Here is a 25732-nt window from a genome sequence, read left to right as displayed (position 1 = left end):
CAGGGAAATCTGCAAGCTGCTGGTGTGGATGGCCCCAACAGGCAGCCCTGATGGGGAGCAGGGGGACAACCAAGACCCCTGTCACAGCTAAAAATTGGCCGCTGTTTCTTTAATGCTAAAAGAACTAAGTCGGCATGAGTCAGCAGCCTACAGTGACTCATGCAACCTTTCACCAAATTGTACCTGTATATATAGAGTGGTCAGTGTTAGTGTTGGGTGTGGGTTGGCTGGATGGTAGAAAGCTGGTTGCGTTTGATATGTATAAAGCTGTCGGTCGTGGTTGGAGAAGACGACTTTTAAGAATAAAAGCAGCATTCTGCAAAGTACTCTTTCTTAAGGACTCTGTGCCAACTAGGGTCTGAGGACCAGGCAAAGGAGGTCAGAACCTTTTTCATTTACAAACACTGACAACCCCCTAGGCTTATAATTGCTTTAAAGGGATTTGGGTGGATTGGACAAGAGGAATCCTAAACGTAAGGTAGGTCAAGGCTCAGATTTGGTGCCTTGATGAAAGATGAAGGCTCTTACACCAGATTAGATCTGTAAAACATCATCATCATCAACACGAACAACAACAACAACAACAACAACAACAACAACATGATGCATCTGGAATTTTCTACACACTGTATAGAAATTAAAAGAGAAGAGACTTCTTACCTGTAAGCTCACAACCTAAAAGACATGATGCGTAACGGGGGGAGAGGAGAGAAGGGAAGAGGAAAGCGCAGAAATTCAGGTACCGGTTTTTGAAGGTACCTAATCTCAGCAGGTCAGGGACGTGGGTGGCGCTGTGGGTAAAAGCCTCAGCGCCTAGGGCTTGCCGATCGAAAGGTCGGCGGTTCGAATCCCCGCGGCGGGGTGCGCTCCCGTTGTTCAGTCCCAGCGCCTGCCAACCTAGCAGTTCGAAAGCACCCCCGGGTGCAAGTAGATAAATAGGGACCGCTTACTGGCGGGAAGGTAAATGGCGTTTCCGTGTGCGGCTCTGGCTCGCCAGATGCAGCTTTGTCATGCTGGCCACGTGACCCGGAAGTGTCTCTGGACAGCGCTGGCCCCCGGCCTCTTGAGGGAGATGGGCGCACAACCCTAGAGTCTGGCAAGACTGGCCCGTACGGGCAGGGGTACCTTTACCTTTACCTTTAATCTCAGCAGTGTCATATGATCTGAAGGGAATGGGGGACATTTATTTAAAGGCTACCCAAGAACTAAAGTTCCTGGGCAGCAAGAAGTAAGAGTACATTAAAAAGCGCATTTGAAAAGTATGTAAAAAGTTAAACCACAAAAACAAAAATCTGAGATACAGCTTTTAAAAAGCAGCAAAAAAGAAGACCACTGTTATAAATCTAATAAGAACAACTCTTTTTTTCACAGATGTTTAAAACTTCCAGAAATTTCAAGAGAGTTGTAGATCACTCGATGCTTTTAAGATAAATATCTTTAAATCTCCCTGCCTTTAAGTATGCATATACCCACAAGCCAACAGGCTCCAGGCTGATGAATAGGAAGCTACGTGGTGCTGAGTCCAAATACTGGGTCCATCCAGCTCAATATTGCCTCTGCACTGACCAGAAACAGCTCTCCAGCATTTGCCACAAGTGACTTTTCCCAGCCCTACCTGGAGATGCTGAGGATTCAACCTGTGACCTTGTACATGTGAAGCTGATGCTCTACTCTTGCCTTTCCCATGGTCTGGATAGGGCCAGGTCTTCTTTTCCTCCTGGCTGCTTCAGTCCCAAGGCATCTGGTCATTGGAGCCCAAGCACTCCTTCTGGCAAGGGAGCAGGGAAGCAAGCTCCTTGCAGCTCCTCCTCCTCTGGCCGAGAGATGGGGCCAAAACGGCCTCCCTCTTGGCCCCTGGCGCCCTGGCTTGTGGGAGAGACCAGAGGCTGCCTCCCTTCCATTCTGCACTTCCAGGGTCATTAAAAATCAGACGCACAGAAGCTGAGCCACTAGCTGCCAAACATCTTGGCCATCATAATGCACTCTGCCATATTCTTGCTAAATCTGCCCCCACGCCCTTGGTGAACCTTCCTGGTAAAGAAGCAATACTTTCTCTCTCACACACACCCACACACTTATACACACAGGCCTATTACAAGTCTTGAAGCAAATTTTATTTCTCCTCATCCCTCTTCCCACCCACCCAGACCCCACACAGCATCTATTCCTCTTTCTCCTCCAGGGGTTTCTCCCTTATCGTTTCCAGTTCCTTGTGCATTTAATATAATAATAAGTTATTATTTATACCCTGCCCATCTGACTAGGTCTCCCCAGCCACTCTGGACAGCTTACAACAAAATATAAAAAACAATACAGCGTCAGACATTAAAAATTTCCCTAAACAGGGAAGTTTCTGGTGTCTTTTAAAAGTAAAATAGTTGTTTATTGCCTTGACATCTGCTGGGAGGGCGTTCCAGAGGGCGGGTGCCACTACTGAGAAAGCCCTCTGCTTGGTTCCCTGTAACTTGGCTTCTCACACTGAGGGAACCGCCAGAAGGCCCTCGGCACTGGACCTCAGTGTCTGGACTTGAACGATGGGGGTGGAGATGCTCCTTCAGGTATACTGGACTGAGGTCATTTAGGGCTTTAAAGGTCAGGACCAACATTTTGAGTTGTGCTCAGAAATGTACTGGGAGCCAATGAAGTGAACAATTTAAGTGAATAATTCCAGCGCTCAACAAAAAAGAAGAAAATGTTGGTCAAGTTGGGGATACCAGGAGCAAAGGCAGAGGATTGCTAAACTCCACAGCTCAAATGGAAATCCTGGAGGCGACTCAACCCATAATGGGAAATTTACTCGCTGCTGCTGCTGCTGCTGCTGTCACCAGCACAGAACATCTTCTAGCACTCACCGTGCAGGAAGCACATTTATCCCTTGATAGAAATTTCTTAGCCCTCCGGCACATCCCATATGCACTGCCATGGAAAAAAACCAAACTCAGCTTCTGTCTTGCGTTCATTCTCAGCTTTGTAAATTTTTATTCTTAAACACCACCCCAATCTCTGAGAGGCAAGAGAAGCAAGGAACTCCTGCACTTGCCCAGATTTGGTTTCCTGGGAATGAAGGTCAGCAGACACTGACTTTAGGAGATATGGTTTTATTTACACATATGCACAACCTGAGAATAAGGTGGGAGGGGTTCACAGCATTTGTACCCCAACAGATCCTGCTTCCCCATAAGTCACAGCGTTGGATCCAGCACTGAGCAAGCTGGTCTCTGCATCTCCAGCTTCCAGCCAGCTTCTGTCAGGTGTGCGTGCAGGAGCCAGGTCCGGTGACCAATAGGACTCTGCAGGACTGGGACCTTCCTAAGTTCCTTGCCTTGCTGCGTTTGACTCCGTGATTCTTTGCTTCTTGATCCTCAGACCCCTGACTTTGTGACTCCTTGCTTCTTGATCCTCGGACCCCTGACTTCGTGACTCCTTGCTTCCTGATCCTCGGACCCCTGACTTCGTGACTCCTTGCTTCTTGATCCTCAGACCCCTGACTTCATGACTCCTTGCTTCTTGATACTCGGACCCTTGACTTCTTGACCACTTGCTTCTTGACCTTCGGACCCCCGACTTTGTGACTCCTTGCTTCTTGATACTCGGACCCTTGACTTCTTGACCACTTGCTTCTTGATCCTCGGACCCCCGACTTTGTGACTCCTTGCTTCTTGATACTCAGACCCTTGACTTCTTGACCACTTGCTTCTTGATCCTCGGACCCCCGACTTTGTGACTCCTTGCTTCTTGATACTCGGACCCTTGACTTCTTGACCACTTGCTTCTTGATCCTTGGACCCCTGACTTTGTGACTCCTTGCTTCCTGACCCTCGGACTCTTGGCTACCTGACTCCTGGGCTTCTGGCTTCCTGTTCCTGCTCCCACCCCGCCATCTTGCCCCTGGTTCCGACGTCCCCAGCCGGGACTTCGATCGCCCATGAACTGGACAGTGACAGCTTCTAGCTCAGTTCACACACAACACTCTTAGTTATTGTTCTCCTCCCTAGCAGCTGGGGAAGAACACCCATTTAATCCATAGCACATCTTTAGTTATACTAATAATGGTGCTTAACCCGTCAGCCAAAACCATGACCTAGACAAAGGGACTGGGCTGGCAAGCTTGCTCACATACAAAGGAATGCAGAGCAACACGCTTGGTACCAGCTTCGCTGCAGGAGTTGCCGGAAGGAGACGTACAAGATGCCATCCCACCATCTTAGGGAACTCTGCTGCAGATTTGTGTATGTTTCCTGCTGCATCGACAAAAGTGCTGCCTTAGGCAGCAACTTTTGGTCTTCTCTCAGTAACATGACCCTGTCCAGTGTGTGTTTTAGTGGGTGTGGGTGGCACTGTGGTCTATACCACTGAACCTCTTGGGCTTGCTGATTGGAAGGTCGGCGGTTCGAATCCCCACAATGGGGTGAGCTCCCATTGCTCTTTCCCAGCTCCTGCCAACCTAACAGTTCAAAAGCATGCCAGTGCAAGTAGATAAATAGGTACCACTGCGGCGGGAAGATAAACGGTGTTTCCGTGCTCTCTTGGCACTCGCCACGGTTCTCTGTGCACAAGTAGTGGTTTAGTCCTGCTGGCCACATGACCTGGAAAACTGTCTGTGGACAAACGCCGGCTCCCTCGGCCTGAAAGTGAGATGAGTGCCACAACCCCATAGTCACCTTTGACTGGACTTAACGGTCCAAGGGTCCTTTTCCTTTTTTTAACTTTATAGTGGGCTTCTATACACCCAACTCCATTCAAATTATAGAACTTTCAAAGAGAAGTCAGAGAGAACCAGGAGTGAATAAATTAATTAGGACCACCCAAAGCATGAACACCTGGACTACAAGGCAGGAGCAACTGTGAGGTCACAACTGCATTTTGGAAAATACTTTTCCAAGCGAGATCTAATCTTCTGGACGGCTGCTACTACATTTCTCATTCACATAAGTTACCCCTTACTCATCACGAAAACAGTAATTTCCATGGCTACTGGTGAATCAGACCCTAGTATATGCCTCTGTCAGGAGAAGGACACTTGCGAATGAAAGGCATACCAAGAAATATTAAAGGAACTAGTACATTCAGCCTTGAGAAAGTACTGTGATGGGGACTGATGCATGAAAGCAGCCTCTGGCTATTATAAAACTGCCATTAAGGAGACTGGGACCACCTGCCCCTTTTTGATGCTGCAAGAACAGATGGACAAAAGCATAGACTGCTGAGAAGCACCACAGACTCCCATTTTCAGGGTTTTCAGATAGATAGGCTTCTGTTTGGAACAGTTTGTTTCATGCAAACTCCAAACTGGGATTGCGTTAGTGTGTGTCTTTGGCATTTGCAATTCTTAATCATGTGGATCATGATGCAATTTTTTTTTATCAAGTTTAGGAAGTCAGGGTGAATCCAGCTGCTTTATGAATACGTCTTAGGATGCAAAACCAGTCTTCTTGGGGGCAAATCTCCCGCCAGACTTCCCCAACTTGCTCACTAGTCTGAGTTAGGGAAGTTACGTTGACAAGTTTTGGTTTTATTTTTAATTTTTGGCACCGTAACACTTTTATCGAGATACCCCTAAGCTGGAGTGTGGTGCTGACTTGCTGCATTCTGACTTGTTTTCTCCTTAGTTTGCTCGTGATATTTGTGGGGGTTTTAAAGGCACTCATTAAAGTCCACCATATGAAGTTATGAAATGCGAGAGGTTTGGGAAAACTCAAATGAGTAATTTGTTACCACATTTCATTAGCATATGACACAGCCAGCCCAGGTGAGAAGCTTCCAGTGCCTTTTTCTGCAGCCTATTATCATTATCATTAAATATACAATATACATATAAAAGTCCACAGATCATTACATCAAAAGCATCACAGAATCAGCCCTTCCCTTAAAAGTAAGCAGCCCTAATACAGAAGAAATTTTCCAAAGGGCTGAATGTGGAAAGCTACTGATTCAAACCAGTCATATGAAAGTTGACAAGTTTTAAATAGATGTGGACACGGACACACATAAAGAGAGAGAGAGAGAGAGAATGAGTGCAACGAATATTCAACTAACATTGAAAGCACACGATGTCCCCAAAGAATCACAAGAACTGTAGTTTCTTATCACAGAGCTACAGTTCCCAGCACCAGTGGCAGATCTTGGGCTCTCAAATTTCAGCTGCACCTTGTGCAATGCTAAAATGTGCCCCCTCTGCGCCTCTCATGCTCCGTTATAGAGCATTTTGGCACCCCCTGCTGCGCAGTGACCAGTGCAACCATACCCGTCACGCCCCCCTAAAACGGCTTCTGCTGGCACCATTAACTTAGGGTTGCCATGCATCCAGAATTTCCCAGACATATCCGGAATACTGTGGTTGGTAGCAATGTCCAGACAGAAATCGCCCCCACCCAAAAAAGTCCAGGAAAATCTGGACACATGGCAACCCATGTCGGCAAACTTTGGGTCCGGATTTTCACTGTTTGAAATATGGCAACCCTAAACAAACTAGTTTACAGGATTCTCTGTGCAGAAACTGTTTGCTTTAAACGTGCACTGAATCTGCTTCATACATTTAAAGTAGATTTAAGTGGATCTGCTGTCAGTCACAAGTTTGCTTGGGTTTTGTTTGGTGTTTTTTTAAAAAAGTGGAGGTACAATCAGTCATTCCACTCCAGGGTGATTGTCCTTCCTCTGACACCTCTTTTTGCATGACACCTTATGCTAGCCTGGTTCGCACGTTGTGATAAGCCAAACATGCAAGTGTCAGAGCTGCCCTAGGTCCCAGCTCACAAAGGACCAACGCCAGTTCGTTGTTATATAAAACAGTCTTTATTGAAGCTCAGTTTCGCTTTCACAGCCGCGGCGCGCAGCTCTACGTCTCAAACTCTAGACCGCCGAAGCTCCGTCTGAATCTCCTCCCCCCAGACACCAGTTTAAGACTCTAGCCTTGCTCCACCTCTTCCTTTGCTCTCTTCTCCTCTGGGCCCGCCTGTCCGCTGGGGTCTCGCCTCTCCTAGACTCTTCTGATGCTGAGTCTCCTGAGTCCTCCCCCTCCCTCCGGCGGGCTTTAGGACCTGGTTCCCAATCCGGGTTTCCTGCTGTGCCGCGCGCCTGTACATTCGAACTTGGCACGCGCGCCCAGCCGGTCACCTTCCTCCTGACCGTTACACTGCTCCTGTCACTGCTTCCCCCTTCGGGGAGGCTAGCTGGATCTGACCTCCCCTCCGTTCCCCCACTCTCCGATAGAGGCGTGGTCAGTCCTGACTCATCTTCTCTCCCTGCTGGAGGAGAAGCTGGCCCTGATACATGTGACTCTTCCCCCTCACTTCGCTCTGGTGGAGGAGCTGGTCCTGCTCTCCCGCTGCTGCTTTGGGAGTCCCCACTGGCCCCTTGCTTCTGGTGTGTCCCCCCTGGGACCCCCCTTGCCTTGGCCATCGGCGCCCCCCTCTGGGAATCTTCTGATTCGCTGGAGAGACTCATGGAATCTCTCGGGCCACTTTCATACTCCCCTACGCTGCCCTCAGATTCTTCCCCTTCGCTCTCCATTTCCTCTCTCCCCTGTGCCTCTGCTCCTGAGCCCCTGACAGCAAGCATGCAGGCTCTGGGCTCTGGAAGGGAAGAACTGAGGTTCCTTTACTCCACCCCAGTCATCTTGCTGATATGCAACCTGAGCTATGCCATGGTTTGGCTTGATGTGTTATCTGAAGCCCGGGCTCATGGCTTAGTTCTCCAAGATAAACCATGAGCTGTAAACCAGAAACGAAAGCTTGGCTGTTGTTGTTTAGTCATTTAGTCGTGTCCGACTCTTCGTGACCCCATGGATCAGAGCACGCCAGGCACTCCTGTCTTCCACTGCCTCCCGCAGTTTGGTCAAACTCATGTTAGTAGCCTCAAGAACACTGTCCAACCATCTCGTCCTCTGTCGTCCCTGTCTCCTTGTGCCCTCCATCTTTCCCAACATCAGGGTCTTTTCCAGGGAGTCTTCTCTTCTCATGAGGTGGCCAAAGTCTTGGAGCCTCAGCTTCAGGATCTGTCCTTCCAGTGAGCACTCAGGGCTGATTTCCTTAAGAATGGAGAGGTTTGATCTTCTTGCAGTCCATGGGACTCTCCAGAGTCTCCTCCAGCACCAGAATTCAAAAGCATCAATTCTTCAGCAATCAGCCTTCTTTAAGGTCCAGCTCTCACTTCCATACATCACTACTGGGAAAACCATAGCTTTAACTATACGGGTCTTTGTTGGCAAGGTGATGTCTCTGCTTTTTAAGATGCTGTCTAGGTTTGTCATTGCTTTTCTCCCAAGAAGCAGGTGTCTTTTAAATTTATGGCTACTGCTCATAAATAGGCCTGGAGAGAGCTAAACCATAAGCCCAGCTTCAGATGGCATGCTGAGCCAAACACACTAGACTAAAGGGATTGCTATCCGTCTGCTTCAACAACAGGAGAAAGGAAAAAGGCTCTCTTTAGGATATGTTTAAGCTGTTTAGTTGGCAAGCTCAGGCCTATTTTATGCTGGTGGGCCAGCTTAAACTCTTCCATGATCCTGGAGCATTTTACGCACCTCCATTCAATGCCAAGTAGTGATTTCACCATGATCACAACTGATTTCAACTGTGATTCCCAGGTAGGGAGAGGCCCCTGTCCATGTAGACCCGGCATAGGCAAACTTGGCCCTCCAGATGCTTTGGGACTACAACTCCCGTCATCCCTAGCTAACAGGACCAGTGGTCAGGGATGATGGGAGAAGTAGTCCCAAAAACATCTGGAGGGCCAAGTTTGCCTATGCCTGGTGTTGACAATGGACCAGTAGTCTGGACTCATATTAGGCAATTTACTATGTTCTTCCTATGCAGAGGGCATTCTTAGCCAGCGTGTCTACATCCCCATGACATGGTTAAGCCACAGGAATCAGCCTCCTTCCAGGAGAACAATTCTGGAAGCAGAACCAAATGAGCATTAACTAGCATTATCACATACTCAAGAGATATAATGAAAGACAATGAAGTAAATTAGCGCTTGCATTTCCGTCCTCTCAATTTAATTAAAAAAAATTTTTTAAAAAAAGTTTTATTGAAGCAACAATTACTAACAACCCAAAAGAATAGTAGCAGGGATATTACGTCATACCAAAGAGGAGGAGAAGGAGAAACACAGTAATATATGCATATTTCTCAAGCTGGCATGAATGGTGAATGTTGATCATCTAAGTATAAAGCATAAGATGATATAGAAGCTGGGTTCTGCATCACTCTGGACATCTACAATTTGTATGTTATTTTTTCAGCAATAGCCAAAGTCTATGAGTTTTTATACCACAAAGACAAATCTAGATTTTCAAAAATTTCTGTGGCTGGACTACTGAAATCCTAGCTGCAGATAGCATCCATGGGGAAAGTTCTTTAGAGTGACAAGCTCTAAATACGGTAGATAGTTGAGTATATCACTTTAGAATTTTGTTTTGTTTGAACCTCCTGGACATGCTATCTTTTACGAGGATTTTAACATTCTGTCCCCCGCCCCCCATCTTACTGCTCACTAAATATTTAACAGTGCCATCAAGTGGCAAAAGCTTTTGTTAGCTCCAGATTCTTAGAAGCGCTCTGTGATTTGCAGCAACCAGACAAGTGAGAGGAGCTTTGGTGCAAAACATCTAATTTGTACATGTCAGCCTTCCACAACCTGGTGCCCTTGAGATGTTTTGGACTTGTTTCCTTGGTGTGAGGTTTCTCAAGTGGGAGTTAAATGAATGCTTTGCTTTGCTCCTCTTCGAACACTAGTGCCAGGCCAGTCTCCCTGTCCAGACATCTTCAAATGCACAACTGCAGGCTGCTATCGCAAACACCTGCATGCAGAAATCACTACGCACTTCTCTCCCAAACGGACAGGTGCAGGGTTGCTAGACCGCCAGGGCTGATCTGAAGTCTCCAGGGCTACCTGCCCCCCCTCCAGCTGGTGGTACAGGGTTAGGCTCCCTAGAAGGGGTCGAGTAAGTTTAGAAAGATGGGGGTTCAAGAGGTGTGAGAAATATTGCTTCAACATGTAAAAACAGCAGCATAATTGCATTATCATAAAGGGAAATATGATGGGCTAGGAACACTCCCCCCCCGATACATCATCTATCAAGAGGCAGGCTTGGAGCGCTGATTATGTAAGGCTAGATAAACTGATAATTGCAATCACAGCCAAACACCACAGTGAGCTGATTGCAGATTGCCAGCTCTCCTCTGACATTGGTGGTGTGTTCATGTGACTGCCTTAGAGCACACTGAAGTTGCTGGAGTTTTCCCCCCAATGCCGTTTCACAGCTTTCCGCATTAACTGTTCACCTCGGCAAGGCCTCTTTAGTGTTTATATTCATTTCTGTGTTTTTGGTGGGCTTGAAGGGAATGGTGGAGGGCCTTTATCCCATGCAAATGTGTTCCCAGCTTGGCCAGAGAAATTATGAGTGGTTTAAGACATCCAAGCAATGTGAAGCTGGTTTGAGAGACAAGGCATTGGGCAGTAGCATTTTGTGCAAACTACAGGGTGCATAAGCATTTTGGAGAATATTGTGTGAGCACAGATTAAACGCCAAGCGTTGGAAGCACATCAAATGCACAGTGCACTTCACACAGTGAAGTGTGAACATAGCCATTCACTGGGAATATGCTTTCTCACAAGCACCCATGTACCCATGTGTGTGCGTCTGCACAAAACAGTACACTGAACATCACCCGACAAATTAACCAAGATTAGCAGCAATCTCTGCAAAGCCCCAGAGCCTATCTGAAGCCGAAGCTCTGGGTGCAAAGCAGCGAAGGCCTGGAACTGAATTAGTCAGTTTGGGATTGCATCCTCATCAGCTGACGAGCCGCATGTGAAAAGCGATAAGGAGGCCTTCTAAAGAAGGAAAAGAAATTGCTCTTTCCAGAGCGAGCTGAAGAAATATGACAGGTGAGATTTGCACACAGAGGAAGGAGCCTGCGGTGCAACAAACTTGGAATGTCTGGGGGCAGACCAGAAAGAAAGTTGCTTCCTTCTCTTTTTCTCTCTAGCCGGAGACAAGTGAAGTTTTCTGTGTTCTCAGATTCACCACTTGATTGGAATACAGCTGAGGGAAAACCAACCTTTGTTTAAAGAAGATAAGCAAGTTTCCACCCCTCATAGCTTGGAAATAACTAGGAAGAGCTACTGATCATAGAATCATAGAATTGTAGATTTGGGAGAGTTGGGAAAGAGCCTGAGGATCACCTAGTCCAACCCCCTGCAATGGAGGAACATGCAGCTGTCCCATACAGGGGTTGAAACCTGCAGCTTTGGTATTATCAGCAACATGCTAATTGGGAACCACTGATCTAGGTTAATTCAGAGCATGAAATTATCTCCTTCAAGCAGCTTCCATGCTGCCCAGCTTGAATCCGCCCTCCTCCACGGCAAGAATACTCATCGCAAAGTATTGGAAGTTGCAAGAACTACCCACCTTGGAAGAATGGCAGATGAAGGTGATAGACTACATGGGACTGGCAGAAATGACCGGCAGAATCCGTGACCAGGGAAGAGAGACGGCGGAAGAAGATTGGAAGAAATTTAAAGACTATCTCAGGAAACATTGCAAAATTAATGAATGCTAGAATGACGCCGGATTAGAAAATATGTGGTTTTCAGCAGTAATGGTTAAGTATAGAAATGAAAGGTTAAAAAATTTAAAGGGAAAATAAGGGAGAGGATTTGCTGAATTAATAAATTGGACATTAGAATACAGAAAGGGGAGGTATGAGGAAGTCGGGGAAGTAAGTTGTAAGAAAATAAGGGTTTGAAAGTATACTTGTTTTTGTTTGTTCTTTTGTTTTGTCTTGTTTTTTTAATAAACTTTGAAAACTTTAATAAAAATCTTTTTTTTTTAAAAAAAAAGAATCCGCCCTCCTCCAGCTCTTGTCATTCCCTCCCCCCGCCCCCACAAAAAAACCCCTTTTCCATTTGTCTTCAGTGAACACACAGGCCAGTGTGGACACTTGAGATTCTATCTTGAGAGTCTATTCCAAGAGCTTACTTGGAAAATCAATACAACCCAGGTGGTTAAGAAAGCCCAACAGAGACTCCATCTCCTCCGAGTATTGCGGAAGAACGATGTCAATCAACATCTGATGATCTCCTTCTACCGGTCAACAATAGAAAGTGTCCTTTCGTAGTGCATCACGGTGTGGTACGCTGGTTTGACATCATCTGATAGGAAGTGCCTACAGAGGGTGGTGAATACAGCACAAGATATTATGGGCTGTCCCGTGAATCCGCTGGAAAAGATAACAACAGGGCAACTGACTTTCGGATTTGGTGGGTGTGCATCAGTAAATGAGGGGAATTAAGACTAAGAGAGCTGAGTGGGGGGGGGTGCTCATGTAATCTCAATTGTACAAGTGACAATAAAGTATTTCAATTTCAATTTCAATAATAAGATCCATTCCTTAGCGTGGGAGCTTTGCAGCGTTGCCATATTTGACCTACGCAATCTGTATGGGGGCTCTGATCAGTCGTGGTTTGATTGTCCATCAGTTTGTATCAAGACAGTAGGATCCACAGAAGTGATCGACGCAGTGCTCTTGTGTTCAAATCCTGCTTGCGGGTTTCCCTTTGGGGCCTCTGGCTGGCTGGACTAGATGGGCCATTGTGGCAGATGTTCAGGCACCACTTATGTTCTTTCCAGGCATTTCTGCTCTTTCCATAGGGAAGGGTCTGTAGCAGAGCACATCCTTTGCAAGCAGAAGGTCCTAAATCCAATCAATGGCGCCTCCATTTAAAAAACGAAGACGACTTTAGGTATCAGGTTGGGAAAGACACCTGACTGAGACCTTGGAAAGGTCTGCTGCTAGCAGGTCAGAGGGGCCAGAGTTCACCCGTCCAGATGGGCTGCAATGTCCATCAGCTGTGATGGCTGGAGCTGATGGGAACTGTAGTCCCAAACATCTGGAGGGCAGCAGGTTAGTTAACGCCAAAGTAGACAATATAGATTGACTGGTGGTCCGATATTAGCAGATCCAAACTAGACACAACAACAAATGCAAGTGGCTTTTTAATTAGGATTGCTTCCTCTGGGTGAGTTTTAATTGCCCTGTACGCTGAGACTGGCGGTGATGAAAAGGAGGTTGGAACTGTTCAAAATAAAAGATGAATAAATGAAATAAGCTCCATGTCATGTTCACTGGAACCAGCAGCTCAGCTCAATTTTTTGTTCCATCTGCGAAGAGTCTTCCCATGTCAGAAGCAAAGATAAACAGGAAGGTTCCTCTTTGTGTGGGAGCAGTAAAGTGCTTTCAAATTGCAGGATAATTTGAACACAAACACCCAGTGACTGGAACAGCACATTCTTGCTGTAAGGCCATAGCACTTCATTGCAAACCGATGTTCTTATTGCTCCTCTAAAGGCTCATTGTTAGGGATTCCTCCAGCACTCAGCGGCCTTATGACTGAAATACGGGTGCTTTTCGGAGCAAAAATAGCCCCTGCTTCGAAGTGGGAACAACCACTCACTAAATTGCAGGCTGCGCAATACGCTTCACATTGGAAGAAGTTCTGGATGGAACTCTTCCTTATTCCTGTGTCTGTTATTTAAACAGTTCATGTTTAAAAGGAAATCATCCCAGGAATGACGAGGGCACAAAGAAGCATGAGGCTCTTTTGAGGGTAGAGAAATGCAACATGAATTCCCAAAATGTATTTTAAAGGTTATCCGCCCAGGACTTGAATTGGGAGTGAGACAGGCAATCCATTTACCACAAGAACTGGTTTATAAAGCAAAGAGAAGCATTTTCAACAATGGAAGAAAAATTATAACATGGTACTGGGCATGGGAATTCAGCATCCCAGGAATCTCAAAAAAATAAAAGTTACTAGCCCTCATGGACATGAAGGTAAGCTTATTCTTCACTCCCAGTGTGGAATAAGATGGGGAAGAGGCAGAGTCACAGCCCCACAGCACTGAGGAGGGGCCACCAGTCCTACAGGCATCGGTGAGGGCAGGTGAGGGATCCATAGGGATCTACTGCCACCCACTGGAGGGTGCAGATCCAATGTCTGTCCATGCTCCTTGCCTGTAATTCAGTGCGCTGTAGTTTTCTCAGGCTCCAACTACTTATTTCCCTCCTTGTTCATAAATGCCGCAGGATAGGGCTACATTGCTGGCCAATTAAAAATGAAATTGACATACCGGCTGCCCTGGAAGAAATTATGCAAAGTATTGAAGAACTTAAATGACTGAACCGCAATCCAGCTCCCGGCTAGGATTGACGACACACTTTGGGACATTATTCTCCATGTGCTATATTTGTTCAGAGGCCGTGCAGTCTAATGAGGGTCGTCAGCTTCACACGTGCCTAGCGATGCTTTATGCTTTGGAAATGTATTAGTACAAGGGATTGCATTAGAGAATTCATTCAGGCTGATTCGCAGAGGCTAATCTGCAACCTCCAGCAATCAGGCAGGAGAGTCTTTAGCCTGCTCTAATGATGATCTCTATGTGGGACAAGAAGCTACAGTTAGAACAGGATATGGAACAACTGATTGGTTCAAAATTGGGAAAGGAGTACGGCAGGGCTGTATATTGTCTCCCTGCTTATTTAACTTATATGCAGAATTCATCATGCGAAAGGCTGGGCTGGATGAATCCCTAGCCGGAATTAAGATCGCCAGAAGAAATATCAACAACCGGACATGCAGATGACACAACCTCGATGGCAGAGAGGAGAAATTAAAGAACCTTTTAATGAGGGTGAAAGAGGAGAGTGCACAATATGGTCTGAAGCTCAACATAAAAAAAACCTAAGATCATGGCCACTGGTCCCATCACCTCCTGGCAAATAGAAGGGGAAGAAATGGAGGCAGTAAGAGATTTTACTTTCTTGGGCTCCATGATCACTGCAGATGGTGACAGCAGTCACAAAATTAAAAGATGCCTGCTTCTTGGGAGAAAAGCGATGACAAACCTAAACAGCATCTTCAAAAGCAGAGACATCACCTTGCCAACAAAGGTCCGTATAGTTCAAGCTATGGTTTTCCCAGTAGTGATGTATGGAAGTGAGAGCTGGACCATCAAGAAGGCTGATCGCCGAAGAATTGATGCTTTATGAATTATGGTGCTGGAGGAGACTCTTGAGAGTCCCATGGACTGCAAGAAGATCAAACCTATCCATTCTTAAGGAAATCAGCCCTGAGTGCTCACTGGAAGGACAGATCCTGAAGCTGAGGCTCCAATACTTTGGCCACCTCGTGAGAAGAGAAGACTCCCTGGAAAAGACCCTGATGTTGGGAAAGATGGAGGGCACAAGGAGAAGGGGACGACAGAGGACGAGTTGGTTGGACAGTGTTCTCGAAGCTACCAACATGAGTTTGACCAAACTGCGGGAGGCAGTGGAAGACAGGAGTGCCTGGTGTGCTCTGGTCCAGGGGGTCACAAAGAGTCGGACACGACTAAACGACTAAACAACAACAAACGATGATTCAGAAGACCTTACGACACCATCAGGGTGGTCGCCCTGCCAGTGGGCAATGCCTTCACTTTCCCAAACCAAGCATCTCCCAGCTCCTTCGCACAACCAGAAGCTATGCCTGGCCAAATATCCAACTCAAAGTGCAACTCACCACACAGCCAAATGGCTGTCAGAGGAAACCTGTCATGTGGCCAAGCCATGAAACTGCCTTGTAACTGGGTTAGATGGTCTGTCAATCAAGCCAAGGTCTGCTTTAGTCTGATGGGCAGTGGCTCACCAAGGCCTCAGGTAAGGATGGGGAAATCTGTCCATTTCGGGTTCTCTCTGTTTCTCATATTTGCAGTCACTGGTTTCCCACATTTCTGCAAACAATTTCCCCTAATAACAACCCGGTTTTGTACATTATGCCTGCTTGTTTTATATCTTTCCCACATACGTATATGCATATCTTTAGTCTAGTATATGCATTTTTTTTTTTGTACACATTAGTTGGCTGCAGAACAGCACTTCAAAATCTGGGTAAACGTCTATTTCCAAGGATGGCTGTGTTTTGGTTTGCATGTTGCTTTTGTTCTGGACCAGGAAGAGGGCAGGATGGAATGTGAGTGGGGGCCAGGAACAAAACCCCAGCGGAAAATGGTTGTTGGCTGTATTAGTTGCTGAAAACCAGAGGAGGGGAAAGTGCTCTCGTGCTCAAATCCTGCTTGCTGGTTTGACACAGGCATTGGGTTGGCCACTGTGAGAACAGGATGCTGGACTGAGCAGCCTATGGGCCTCATCTTGCAGGTGGTGGTTCTTATGGGCTCATCCGGACAAGTTTTCAACAGCGTAGCAGCGCAGCTCCTCTGCTTCTCCTGACTGTCCCAAAGAGAAATGACAGGATCAGCAGAAAGCACCTTAATGCCTTGCGCTCTGGTTCCATTTGTGAGTTGGGTGTGGAGGGGTTATAGATGGGGTCTGCGGCATAACTTCCTTACGCTACGTGTGCCTGTCCATGCCACCAAGTGAGCAAAACAGGCGTACGCACATAAAGACTTACGATAACAACAAATGCCAATGGTCAGAAAGGAAAGAAAGCAGGTTTTCTCTGGAAAGTTGGGCGGGTTTCAGCAGAAAGTATTAATAATAATAATAATGATAATAATAATAATAATAATAATAATAATAATAATAATAATAATAATAATAATAATAATTTATTTATACCCCACCCATCTGGCTGGGTTTCCCCAGCCACTCTGGGCAGCTTCCAACAAAAGATTAAAATACAATAATCTATTAAACATTAAAAGCTTCCCTAAACAGGGCTGCCTTCAGATGTCTCCTAAAAGTCTGGTAGTTGTTTTTCTCTTTGACATCTGGTGAGAGGGCGTTCCAAAGGGCGGGTGCCACTACCGAGAAGGCCCTCTGCCTGGTTCCCTGTAACTTGGCTTCTCGCAGTGAAGGAACCACCAGAAGGCCCTCGGTGCTGGACCTCAATGTCCGGGCAGAATGATGTAGGTGGAGATGCTCCTTCAGGTATACTGGACCAAGGCCGTTTAGGGCTTTAAAGGTCAGCACCAACACTTTGAATTGTGCTCGGAAATGTACTGGGAGCCAATGTAGGTCTTTCAAGACTGGTGTTATGTGGTCTTGGCAGCTGCTCCCATTCAGCAGTCTAGCTGCCGCATTCTGGATTAGTTGCAGTTTCTGGGTCACCTTCAAAGGTAGCCCCACGTAGAGCGCATTGCAGTAGTCCAAGCCAGAGATAACCAGAGCATGCACCACTCGGGCAAGAGAGTCTGCGGGCAGGTAGGGTCTCAGCCTGCATACCAGATGGAGCTGGTAGACAGCTGCCCTGGACACAGAATTGACCTGCGCCTCCATGGACAACTGTGACTCCCAGGCTGTGCACCTGCGCACCAAGACAAGCACAAAGCTATTCTGCTTCTTCGCTCTGACATTTTAGAGTAGCATAAGAAGGAAGCAAAACAAGCCTGGCTCCAGATCCTTGGAAGCGCCAGGGTGAAGATATGTGGCTGTCAGGGATCGAGCCAGACCCTGCGTCACCTCCTTGGTCCAGGCAGCAAGGCTCAGTATTGACAGCCGTGAGCACAGCTTGCTCAGCAAGTGAAAAAAGAAGACTGTTTTGATATGCATTGACCATGCCTTCCCCAGAAGCCCAGAGGCAAGGAGCAGTAAGGATAGCCGGACTCGGCAGACAGCACAGAGAAGAAAGAGACAAAGTGTCCTATGTGTCAGAAGTGGTCCAGGAGGAAACGCATCAGCCCTGGCAGGTACACCATTTGAAAAGCTCTCCTCGCACTATCAGTTAAGAAGAATCTCCATCGTTTCATTTTCAAACTCACTTACAAGAGCCGTGTCCCACGATAAACAAATCCTTGTACTTGGGGTTCCTGTAAGAAAAATGGGGCCATTAGCATTTAAGCCACCTAAATGGTATGCAGCGACACATGCTTATCCTGTGCACGTTAATAATAATAATAATAATAATAATAATAATAATAATAATAATAATAATAATATATTATTATTTATACCCTGCCCATCTGGCTGAGTTTCCCCAGCCACTCTGGGCAGCTTCCAATCGAGTGTTAAAAACAATACAGCATTAAATATTAAAAACTTCCCTAAACAGGGCTGCCTTCAGATGTCTTTTAAAGATAGGATAGCTGCTTATTTCCTTCACATCTGAATGGACTTTTGTGGGTCTACAGATGATGACTGTGTTCTTGGAGACACTTATGAACAGCGGTGTGTCAATGTGGGCCTTGTGCGCTCAGGCACTTTGGAAAATTCCTCCGGAATATTTTAAGCCAGATGAAAAAATAGGGGACCCTTGCCCAGTGCTTATGGATGTGGAGCACAGATCCAGATTTACATCCATTTTCACCCATTTATATTTGATATTAAAGGCCTCTATGACCTCCTGACTTGGCTTCCCTAAGCTTCGAGTTCAGCTTGTTAGGAAAATTTAACGGCTGCTGCTAGAAGCTTTGAGATGGAGGCACAGTTCATTAAAGCCAGCGTCCACTGGTCAGTAGTAGAGACACTGCTTTTTTCTGGGGGTACACATTCCCCTAAACATTTTGTGAATCTAAGGTTGGCCTCATTGAGGGGCAGTATTTCAATATGAGTAGGAAAATGAGAGTATCCTTAAACATTTTTTTTAGGAAAAAAAGCACTGAGTAGAGCTCCCGTTGTTTGGTCCCTGCTGCTGCCAACCTAGCAGTTCGAAAGCACGTCACAGTGCAAGTAGATAAATAGGTACCACTCCGGCGGAAAGGTAAACGGTGTTTCCGTGTGCTGCTCTGGTTCGCCAAAAGCGGCTTAGTCATGCTGGCCACATGACCCGGAAGCTGTACGCCGGCTCCCTCGGCCAATAAAGCGAGATGAGCACCGCAACCCCAGAGTCGGCCACGACTGGACCTAATGGTCAGGGGTCCCTTTACCCTTTCCTTTAGAGTGCATGAATGTTTTGCATACAAAAGGTTCCACGTACAATCCCTGATATCTCCAGCTTAAAAGGATCTGGTATAATGTGATCCGAAAGGCCTCCACCACAGAGTCTACAGACGAACTTGCCATCAGCGGAGACAACACAAGGCCACATGGACAGTCAAACCCAGCATAAAACATCTTACCTATGCTCCTAAAAGAAATAACCTTACAATTTCCAGGAATGCTATGATCCTGGCGGTAGGTGGCAAAACAACGAGACTGGCTATTTCCTGGAAAACCACTGAATTTGGGAAATATTGTTGACAGGATTAACTAATAAGGACACTCAGGAAAGATGTTTCTCAAATTCTGAACTCTGCTTCAATTTAAAGAGGATTTTGCCCATGTGGAATGTGCTGGTTGCTTGTTCAGGAATATGCTAACCAATCAAGCGTATTTGCTGACTGTTGCTCCTTATGTCGATTGACAGAGAGCCAAATTAATTAACTAGCTAATTAAAATACAATAATGTGTGATTTTTGCTGTGAAGCTGATTTGTGCACACCAGGGGGAAGAATCAAGGAAGAATGCGGCAAGGTGTGGTCTCTGACCCACACACTGAATATGATACCTTGCCCAAACTAAAGGAGGGGGGAGAGCTTTTGTGCCCAAATCCTGTTTTTTTGTTTCCCAGAGACATCTGGTTGGCCGCTGTGAGAACAGGATGCTGGTCCAGCAGGCACTTCGTATTTCTCCTTTCGAATGAACATAAAGAATGATTTCCTCTGTTTCTGTCACCCCCTGGTTTAGCTGCGGGATCCCAGGGCCATGCAACAGGCTGTCAGAAGGACCTCAAACCGTAAGACTGTGCCACCTTTCCCCCTGCCAACAAGAATGTCTCCCTTTTGCTTGGAGGCCAAGAAGAAGCTGAGGGAAAGGGCAAGACGCATATTGTCAGAAATATGTTTAAATGGGCTTATAATAACTGAGACTCTGAACCAACTGAAGGTCTTTAGAACATCTCGCTGGATTTTAAACTAAACAACTACACTGATTAATCAAAGCATTGCATTTACATATTGCAATCGGTGATTTAAAAAAATCACGGTATGCATTTCGTTCAGCAACATCTGGTTAATAATACTAATACTAATACTAATAATAACTTATTATTTATACCCTGCCCATCTGGCTGGGCTACCTCAGTCATTCTGGGCGGCTTCCAACAAAATATTAAAATACTGTAATGCATCAAACATTAAAAGCTTCCCTACACAGGGCTGCCTTCAGATGTATTCTAAAAGTCTGGTACAGTGGTACCTTGGGTTACATACGCTTCAGGTTACAGACGCTTCAGGTTACAGACTCCGCTAACCCAGAAATAGTACCTCGGGTTAAGAACTTTGCTTCAGGATGAGAACAGAAATCGTGTGGCGGCAGCGGGAGGCCCCATTAGCTAAAGTGGTACCTTAGGTTAAGAACAGTTTCAGGTTAAGAACGGACCTCCAGAACGAATTAAGTTCTTAACCCGAGGTACCACTGTATATTAAAAAACACAAGGAAGAGTCATTCCCCTCCTTTTCCTCCTGCCCTCTCTGTAGCCCCACCAGCAATGAGCAGGGGCAGGGGCAGGCAAGCCCCTCACCCGCCTCTGGTTGGGGACAATACTGGGGGACTGGCATGGCCAAGGGTGGCAGGAGGGGTAGTGGATAGGGCCCGCCCACATCGGAACATAGGAAGCTTATACTGAATCGGACCGTGGGTCCATCTGGCTCAGTATAGTCTACACCGACGGGCAGTAATGGCCCTCCAGGGTTCCAGCACCCTGCTGCCACCGCTTCCTCTTCCTCTTCCCCTGCCCAGGTGGGTGACTGGCTGAGGATGAGGACCAAAGGTGCCTGTGATGCCCCTCTCTTTCCTTTCTAGTTCTGCCCCATTAAGAACTTTGCTTCAGGATGAGAACAGAAATCGTGCTCCAGTGGCGGGAGGCCCCATTAGCTAAAGTGGTGCTTCAGGTTAAGAACAGTTTCAGGTTAAGAACAGACCTCCAGAACGAATTAAGTACTTAACCTGTAGTTGTTTTTCTCTTTGACATCTGGTGGGAGGGCGTTCCACAGGGCGGGTACCACCACCGAGAAGGCCCTCTGCCTGGTTCCCTGTAACTTGGCTTCTTGCAGTGAGGGAACCGCCAGAAGGCCCTCGGCGCTGGACCTCAGTGTCCGGGCAGAATGATGGGGGTGGAGACGCTCCTTCAGGTCTACTGGGCCGAGGCCGTTTAGTAAGCCACCTCTGCTTTATTGTCCCTTTAACTTTTGTAAAAATGTCTTTGCCATAGGTGTCAAGTGTCCCTTATTTGAAGGGACAGTCCCTTATTCCAGCGCCATGTCCCACTGCTGTCCCTTATTGATAGATGTCCCTTAAATGTCCCTTAAATGATGTCCCTTAAATTTCAAAGGAAGCAGCTCCTCTCCCTCCCTCCCTCCCTGCCGGCCAGGGAGAAGGGAGGCTCCAACTGTGTTGCTTGGCTGTGTTGCTCACCCAATAAGAAGTCTAAGAACGACTGGGGGGTGGAGCTTGCATGCGTTGTGTGTGGCTAGTTAATGTAAGCTGAGGGGGTTTTTGAATGCTGGACGCCATTTTGTTGTACGTGCTGCTGCAAACTTTGCAGTGCAAAGCCAGGCCGGGGAGCCATCTTAAGTTGAGGCTGCATAGGCCTTGTGGTGCATGTGATTCAGATTCTATTCAGTTGAACCTCTGGTTACAAAGTTGGTTGGACAGTGTTCACGAAGCTACCAGCATGAGTTTGACCAGACTGCAGGAGGACAGGAAGACTGGAGTGCCTGGAACAGGTGAGGCTGCAGGTCCCTTATTTTGGCTGCTGGTCCCTTATTTTCAAGGCTGCTGGTCCCTTATTTTCAAGTCTGTAAGTTGACAGCTATGGTCTTTGCATAGTCACCTGAAAGCAGCTGTTTTCAAGCCAGGGATATGAGCTGGTGGAATGTTGCACTAACTTCCATAAATGCATTCCAGAAAAGCCCATTTGTGCCCGGCAAACGCATGAGAGTGTGTGCATTACAGTGGCATTAAAAAAGGAAGACTGAAGGCTGTGCACTAACTGGGTAGCTCAAGCAGTTGTCTTTCACCCACTTCTGCGCAACATTTTGTATGAATCCCCAAGCAATGAAGCAAAAGCAACCCAGGCGATACCAAAGGCATGCCCTCCTTTTGAAGCGCTCTTAATGAAGCAATTGAAAGCTGCATGGAATTGACTCACCAGCAGAGGGCAGTGACTGCCAGTCTCTTGGCTTTATCATACTGAAACTTCCACAGTGGAAGGAGGGTCCCCAGGTTATCTCTGTACTCATCAGAGGTGTCTTCGAAGTATTTGAAATCTAGGAAGAGGAACAATCACATTCAGAAACAGGTTTTTGATCCATGTACGGCTGGGCCAACATGATCCACAGTCAGTGCCAGTTTTCACTTGACTCAGGTATAACAACAACAACAACAACAACAACAACAACAACAACAACAACAACAATTTATTATTTATACCCCGCCCATCTGGCTGGGTTTCCCCAGCCACTCTGGGCGGCTTCCAACAAAATATTAAAATACCGTAATGCATCAAACATTAAAAGCTTCCCTAAACAGGGCCGCCTTCAGATGTCTTCTGAAAGTCTGGTAGTTGTTTATCTCTTTGACATCTGGTGGGAGGGCGTTCCACAGGGCGGGTGCCACTACCGAGAAGGCCCTCTGCCTGGTTCCCTGTAACTTGGGTTCTCACAGGGAGGGAACCGCCAGAAGGCCCTCGGGGCTGGACCTCAGTGTCCAGGCAGAACGATGGGGGTGGAGATGCTCCTTCAGGTATACTGGACCGAGGCCGTTTAGGGCTTTAAAGGTCAGCACCAACACTTTGAATTGTGCTCGGAAATGTACTGGGAGCCAATGTAGGTCTTTCAAGACTGATGTTATGTGGTCTCGGTGGCCACACCCAGTCACCAGTCTAACTGCCACATTCTGGATTAGTTGTGGTTTCCGGGTCACCTTCAAAGGTAGCCCCACGTAGAGCACATTGCAGTAGTCCAAGCCAGAGATAACCAGAGCATGCACCACTCTGGCGAGACAGTCTGTGGGCAGGGAGGGTCTCAGCCTGCGTACCAGATGGAGCTGGTAGACAGCTGCCCTGGACACAGAATTGACCTGCGCCTCCATGGACAGCTGTGAGTCCAAAATGACTCCCAGGCTGTGCACCTGGTCCTTCAGGTGCACAGTTACCCCATTCAGGACCAGGGAGTCCCCCACACCCACCCGCCCCATCCCCCAAAAACAGTACTTCTGTCTTGTCAGGATTCAACCTCAATCTGTTAGCCACCATCCATCCTCCAACCGCCTCCAGACACTCACACAGGACCTTCACCGACTTCACTGGTTCTGATTTGAAAGAGAGGCAGAGCTGGGTGTCATCTGCATATTGATGAACACCCAGCCCAAACCCCCTGATGATCTCTCCCAGTGGCTGCATGTAGATGTTGAAAAGCATGGGGGAGAGGACAGAACCCTGAGGCACCCCACAAGTGAGAGCCCAGGGGTGTGAACACTCATTTCCCACCACCACTTTCTGAACACGGCCCAGGAGGAAGGAGCGAAACCACTGTATAACAGTGCCCCCAGCTCCCAGCCCCTCAAGACGGTTCCAGAAGGATGTTATGGTCGATGGTATCAAACGCCGCTGAGAGATCCAGCAGAACTGTACAGCAGACACTGACAGCTGAGAATCAAAGAATCAGAGAATTGGAAGGGACCCCAAGGGTCATCTAGCCCAACCCGCTGCAATGCGGGAAGTCCATTTCCCCCCGATGTGTCCTGTCAAAATTAGGGATGAAGTGAATTTATTTATTTATTCCATTTATATTCCACTGCTTTCTCAAACGAGCTCAAAGGGGCAGGCATGGTTCTCTCCCCTTCCTCATTTAATCCCCACAACAACTCTGTGAGGTGGCTTAATCTGAGAGGCACTCACTGGACAAAGGTCACCCAGCTGGCAGGTGAGGATGTCCCCTCCTTCATCCCAGTATTACTGTGCTATGAGTTTGTTCTGTCCTGCACTCCACTCTGCCTGCTTTCCAGTTTAACTCGGATCATTTCTCAAATTTAATTTCAGACTAGGAGCATATGCAATCTCTACTCCACCACCACCACCCTTCTGTTACTGATGAGCACACAAACATTTAATTAAATCGCAGCGCAAAGGGGAATCCATTTGAACCTGGAGAATCCTGCTACATCACTGCACACATTCACTGGTGCTCGTCGGTGAACTGTTAAGGAGGGAGGGGAGGGTAGGAGCTAGAAACCGGAGGAGTGTGGATTTGCGGTGATTTGAACAAAATACGGGAACAAAAAAACGGGACTCCTGGTTACTCCAAAGGTGTCGCACACCTTGGGCAATGTCGTCAAAGGTGTTCTGGTTGACCATCCGCTCCACGATCTTCGCTGCCTTCGTCACCTTGGTGACGTCATCACTCTGTTGGGAAGAAAAAACAAAACAGGGAGAAGGGTCATACCCCTGCCGTGCTGGAAGAAGAGGAATTAGACGGAAGACCTCTGCCACTGGACTCCCTTGCATACCTCTCTGTTGGAGGAACTGGACATGAATAATAGTAAATAATAATAAATTTTATTCATACCCCGTCCTCCCCAGCCAAGTCTGGGTTCAGGGCGGCTAACACCAGGTATAAAACAATTGATTAAAATACAACTTAAAAACAAGATTAAAATACAACATTAAAATGCAGCCTCATTTTAACTCAAATCAAAAACTTTTTGGGGATGAAAATGTCAAATCTTCATCAAGGCCAACTATCCAGACTGGTTCTACGTGGGCCAGAAAAAAGCCAGGGAAGTCCCCAAATAGGAGTTCCATCACAGAAGGAGGAAGGGAAAAGGATAGAGGGGAAGGGGATCAAGTTGATTCCAAGCCAAAGGCCAGGCGGAACAACTCTGTCTTACAGGCTCTGTGGAAAGAAATCAGATCCTGCAGGGCCCCAGTCTCATGAAGAAAGGGGTTGGTTTCTTTCACGGGCACAAAGCACTCCATATATTAGATAAGCTAACAGGTACAAGGTCGGCGAGGACAGTTGCTATGGTAACAGCACAGTGCCGTCTATATAAGTGATTAAGGCATACCAGTTCAGCAGCCCGGGGTCTTGTGCTGAGATTCAGTCTGTGAGTCTGTTCCTAAGTGGGCGTCTGTGTTATATCTTGAAGCTGGAGCAACAGAGATAACTTTGCGCTTGTACAAACTTCTATAAATTATGACTTCTATACAATTAAGCACTACTGGGAGCAATACTGGGAAAAACCTGAAGCATAATCTTCTTGGTTTGTCTCCATATTTCTGTCCTCGAGGCTCCATAATTCATCAATGGAAGCCATCTTTTCAAGAATGTCACATTTTAAAGTTTTGATCTCTGCAGGCATCTTATCCATAAGAAGCAATTCTGTAATCTTGTCAGACTAACCCTTGGCAGATAGTCATCCACGACACTTCCAAGACTAGACTGACAGACTCAGCTGCTGTCTAGAAACCTATCACATATAACATCCGCTGGGATTCTTTTTGTGGAATTAGAATTGCCCAGAGAAGCCACGGACTTGCAGTACAATCCTGTGCAGTACACAGAAGTAAGCCTTATTTAAATCAATGGGCCTTATGCCCAGGAGGAAAAGGAGGTTAGGACTGCAGCCTTAGTCGAGCTCCCTAAACTGTTATAATTTATTGAAGTATGTGTGCCTAATACCAAATGATCCTAGGGCAAATATTTCAAAGATGAATGCCTCTTCCAAGATGATGCTTGCCATGAAATATA

At 46.9% G+C, this 25732-nt stretch overlaps 1 protein-coding gene across 1 annotated transcript in view; it reads right to left on the bottom strand.

Annotated features, from left to right (window-relative positions):
• Positions 1 to 25732, bottom strand: part of DNAI1 (dynein axonemal intermediate chain 1) — a 164852-nt gene that overhangs the window by 94205 nt on the left and 44915 nt on the right. Inside the window, exons 10-12 of the mRNA XM_028748145.2 lie at positions 24303 to 24387; positions 22135 to 22252; positions 17772 to 17815 (exon numbers count right to left, since the gene is read on the bottom strand). Of these exons, the coding sequence (XP_028603978.2) occupies positions 17772 to 17815; positions 22135 to 22252; positions 24303 to 24387 (247 nt within the window). The remainder of the gene's footprint in view (positions 1 to 17771; positions 17816 to 22134; positions 22253 to 24302; positions 24388 to 25732) is intronic.

The sequence above is a fragment of the Podarcis muralis genome, chromosome 11, assembly GCF_964188315.1.
Source record: "Podarcis muralis chromosome 11, rPodMur119.hap1.1, whole genome shotgun sequence".
In the NCBI taxonomy this organism is placed as follows: Eukaryota; Metazoa; Chordata; class Lepidosauria; order Squamata; family Lacertidae; genus Podarcis; species Podarcis muralis.
The sequence above is the reverse complement of the archived record's forward strand: the minus strand, read 5'-3'. Positions and strand labels throughout refer to the sequence as shown.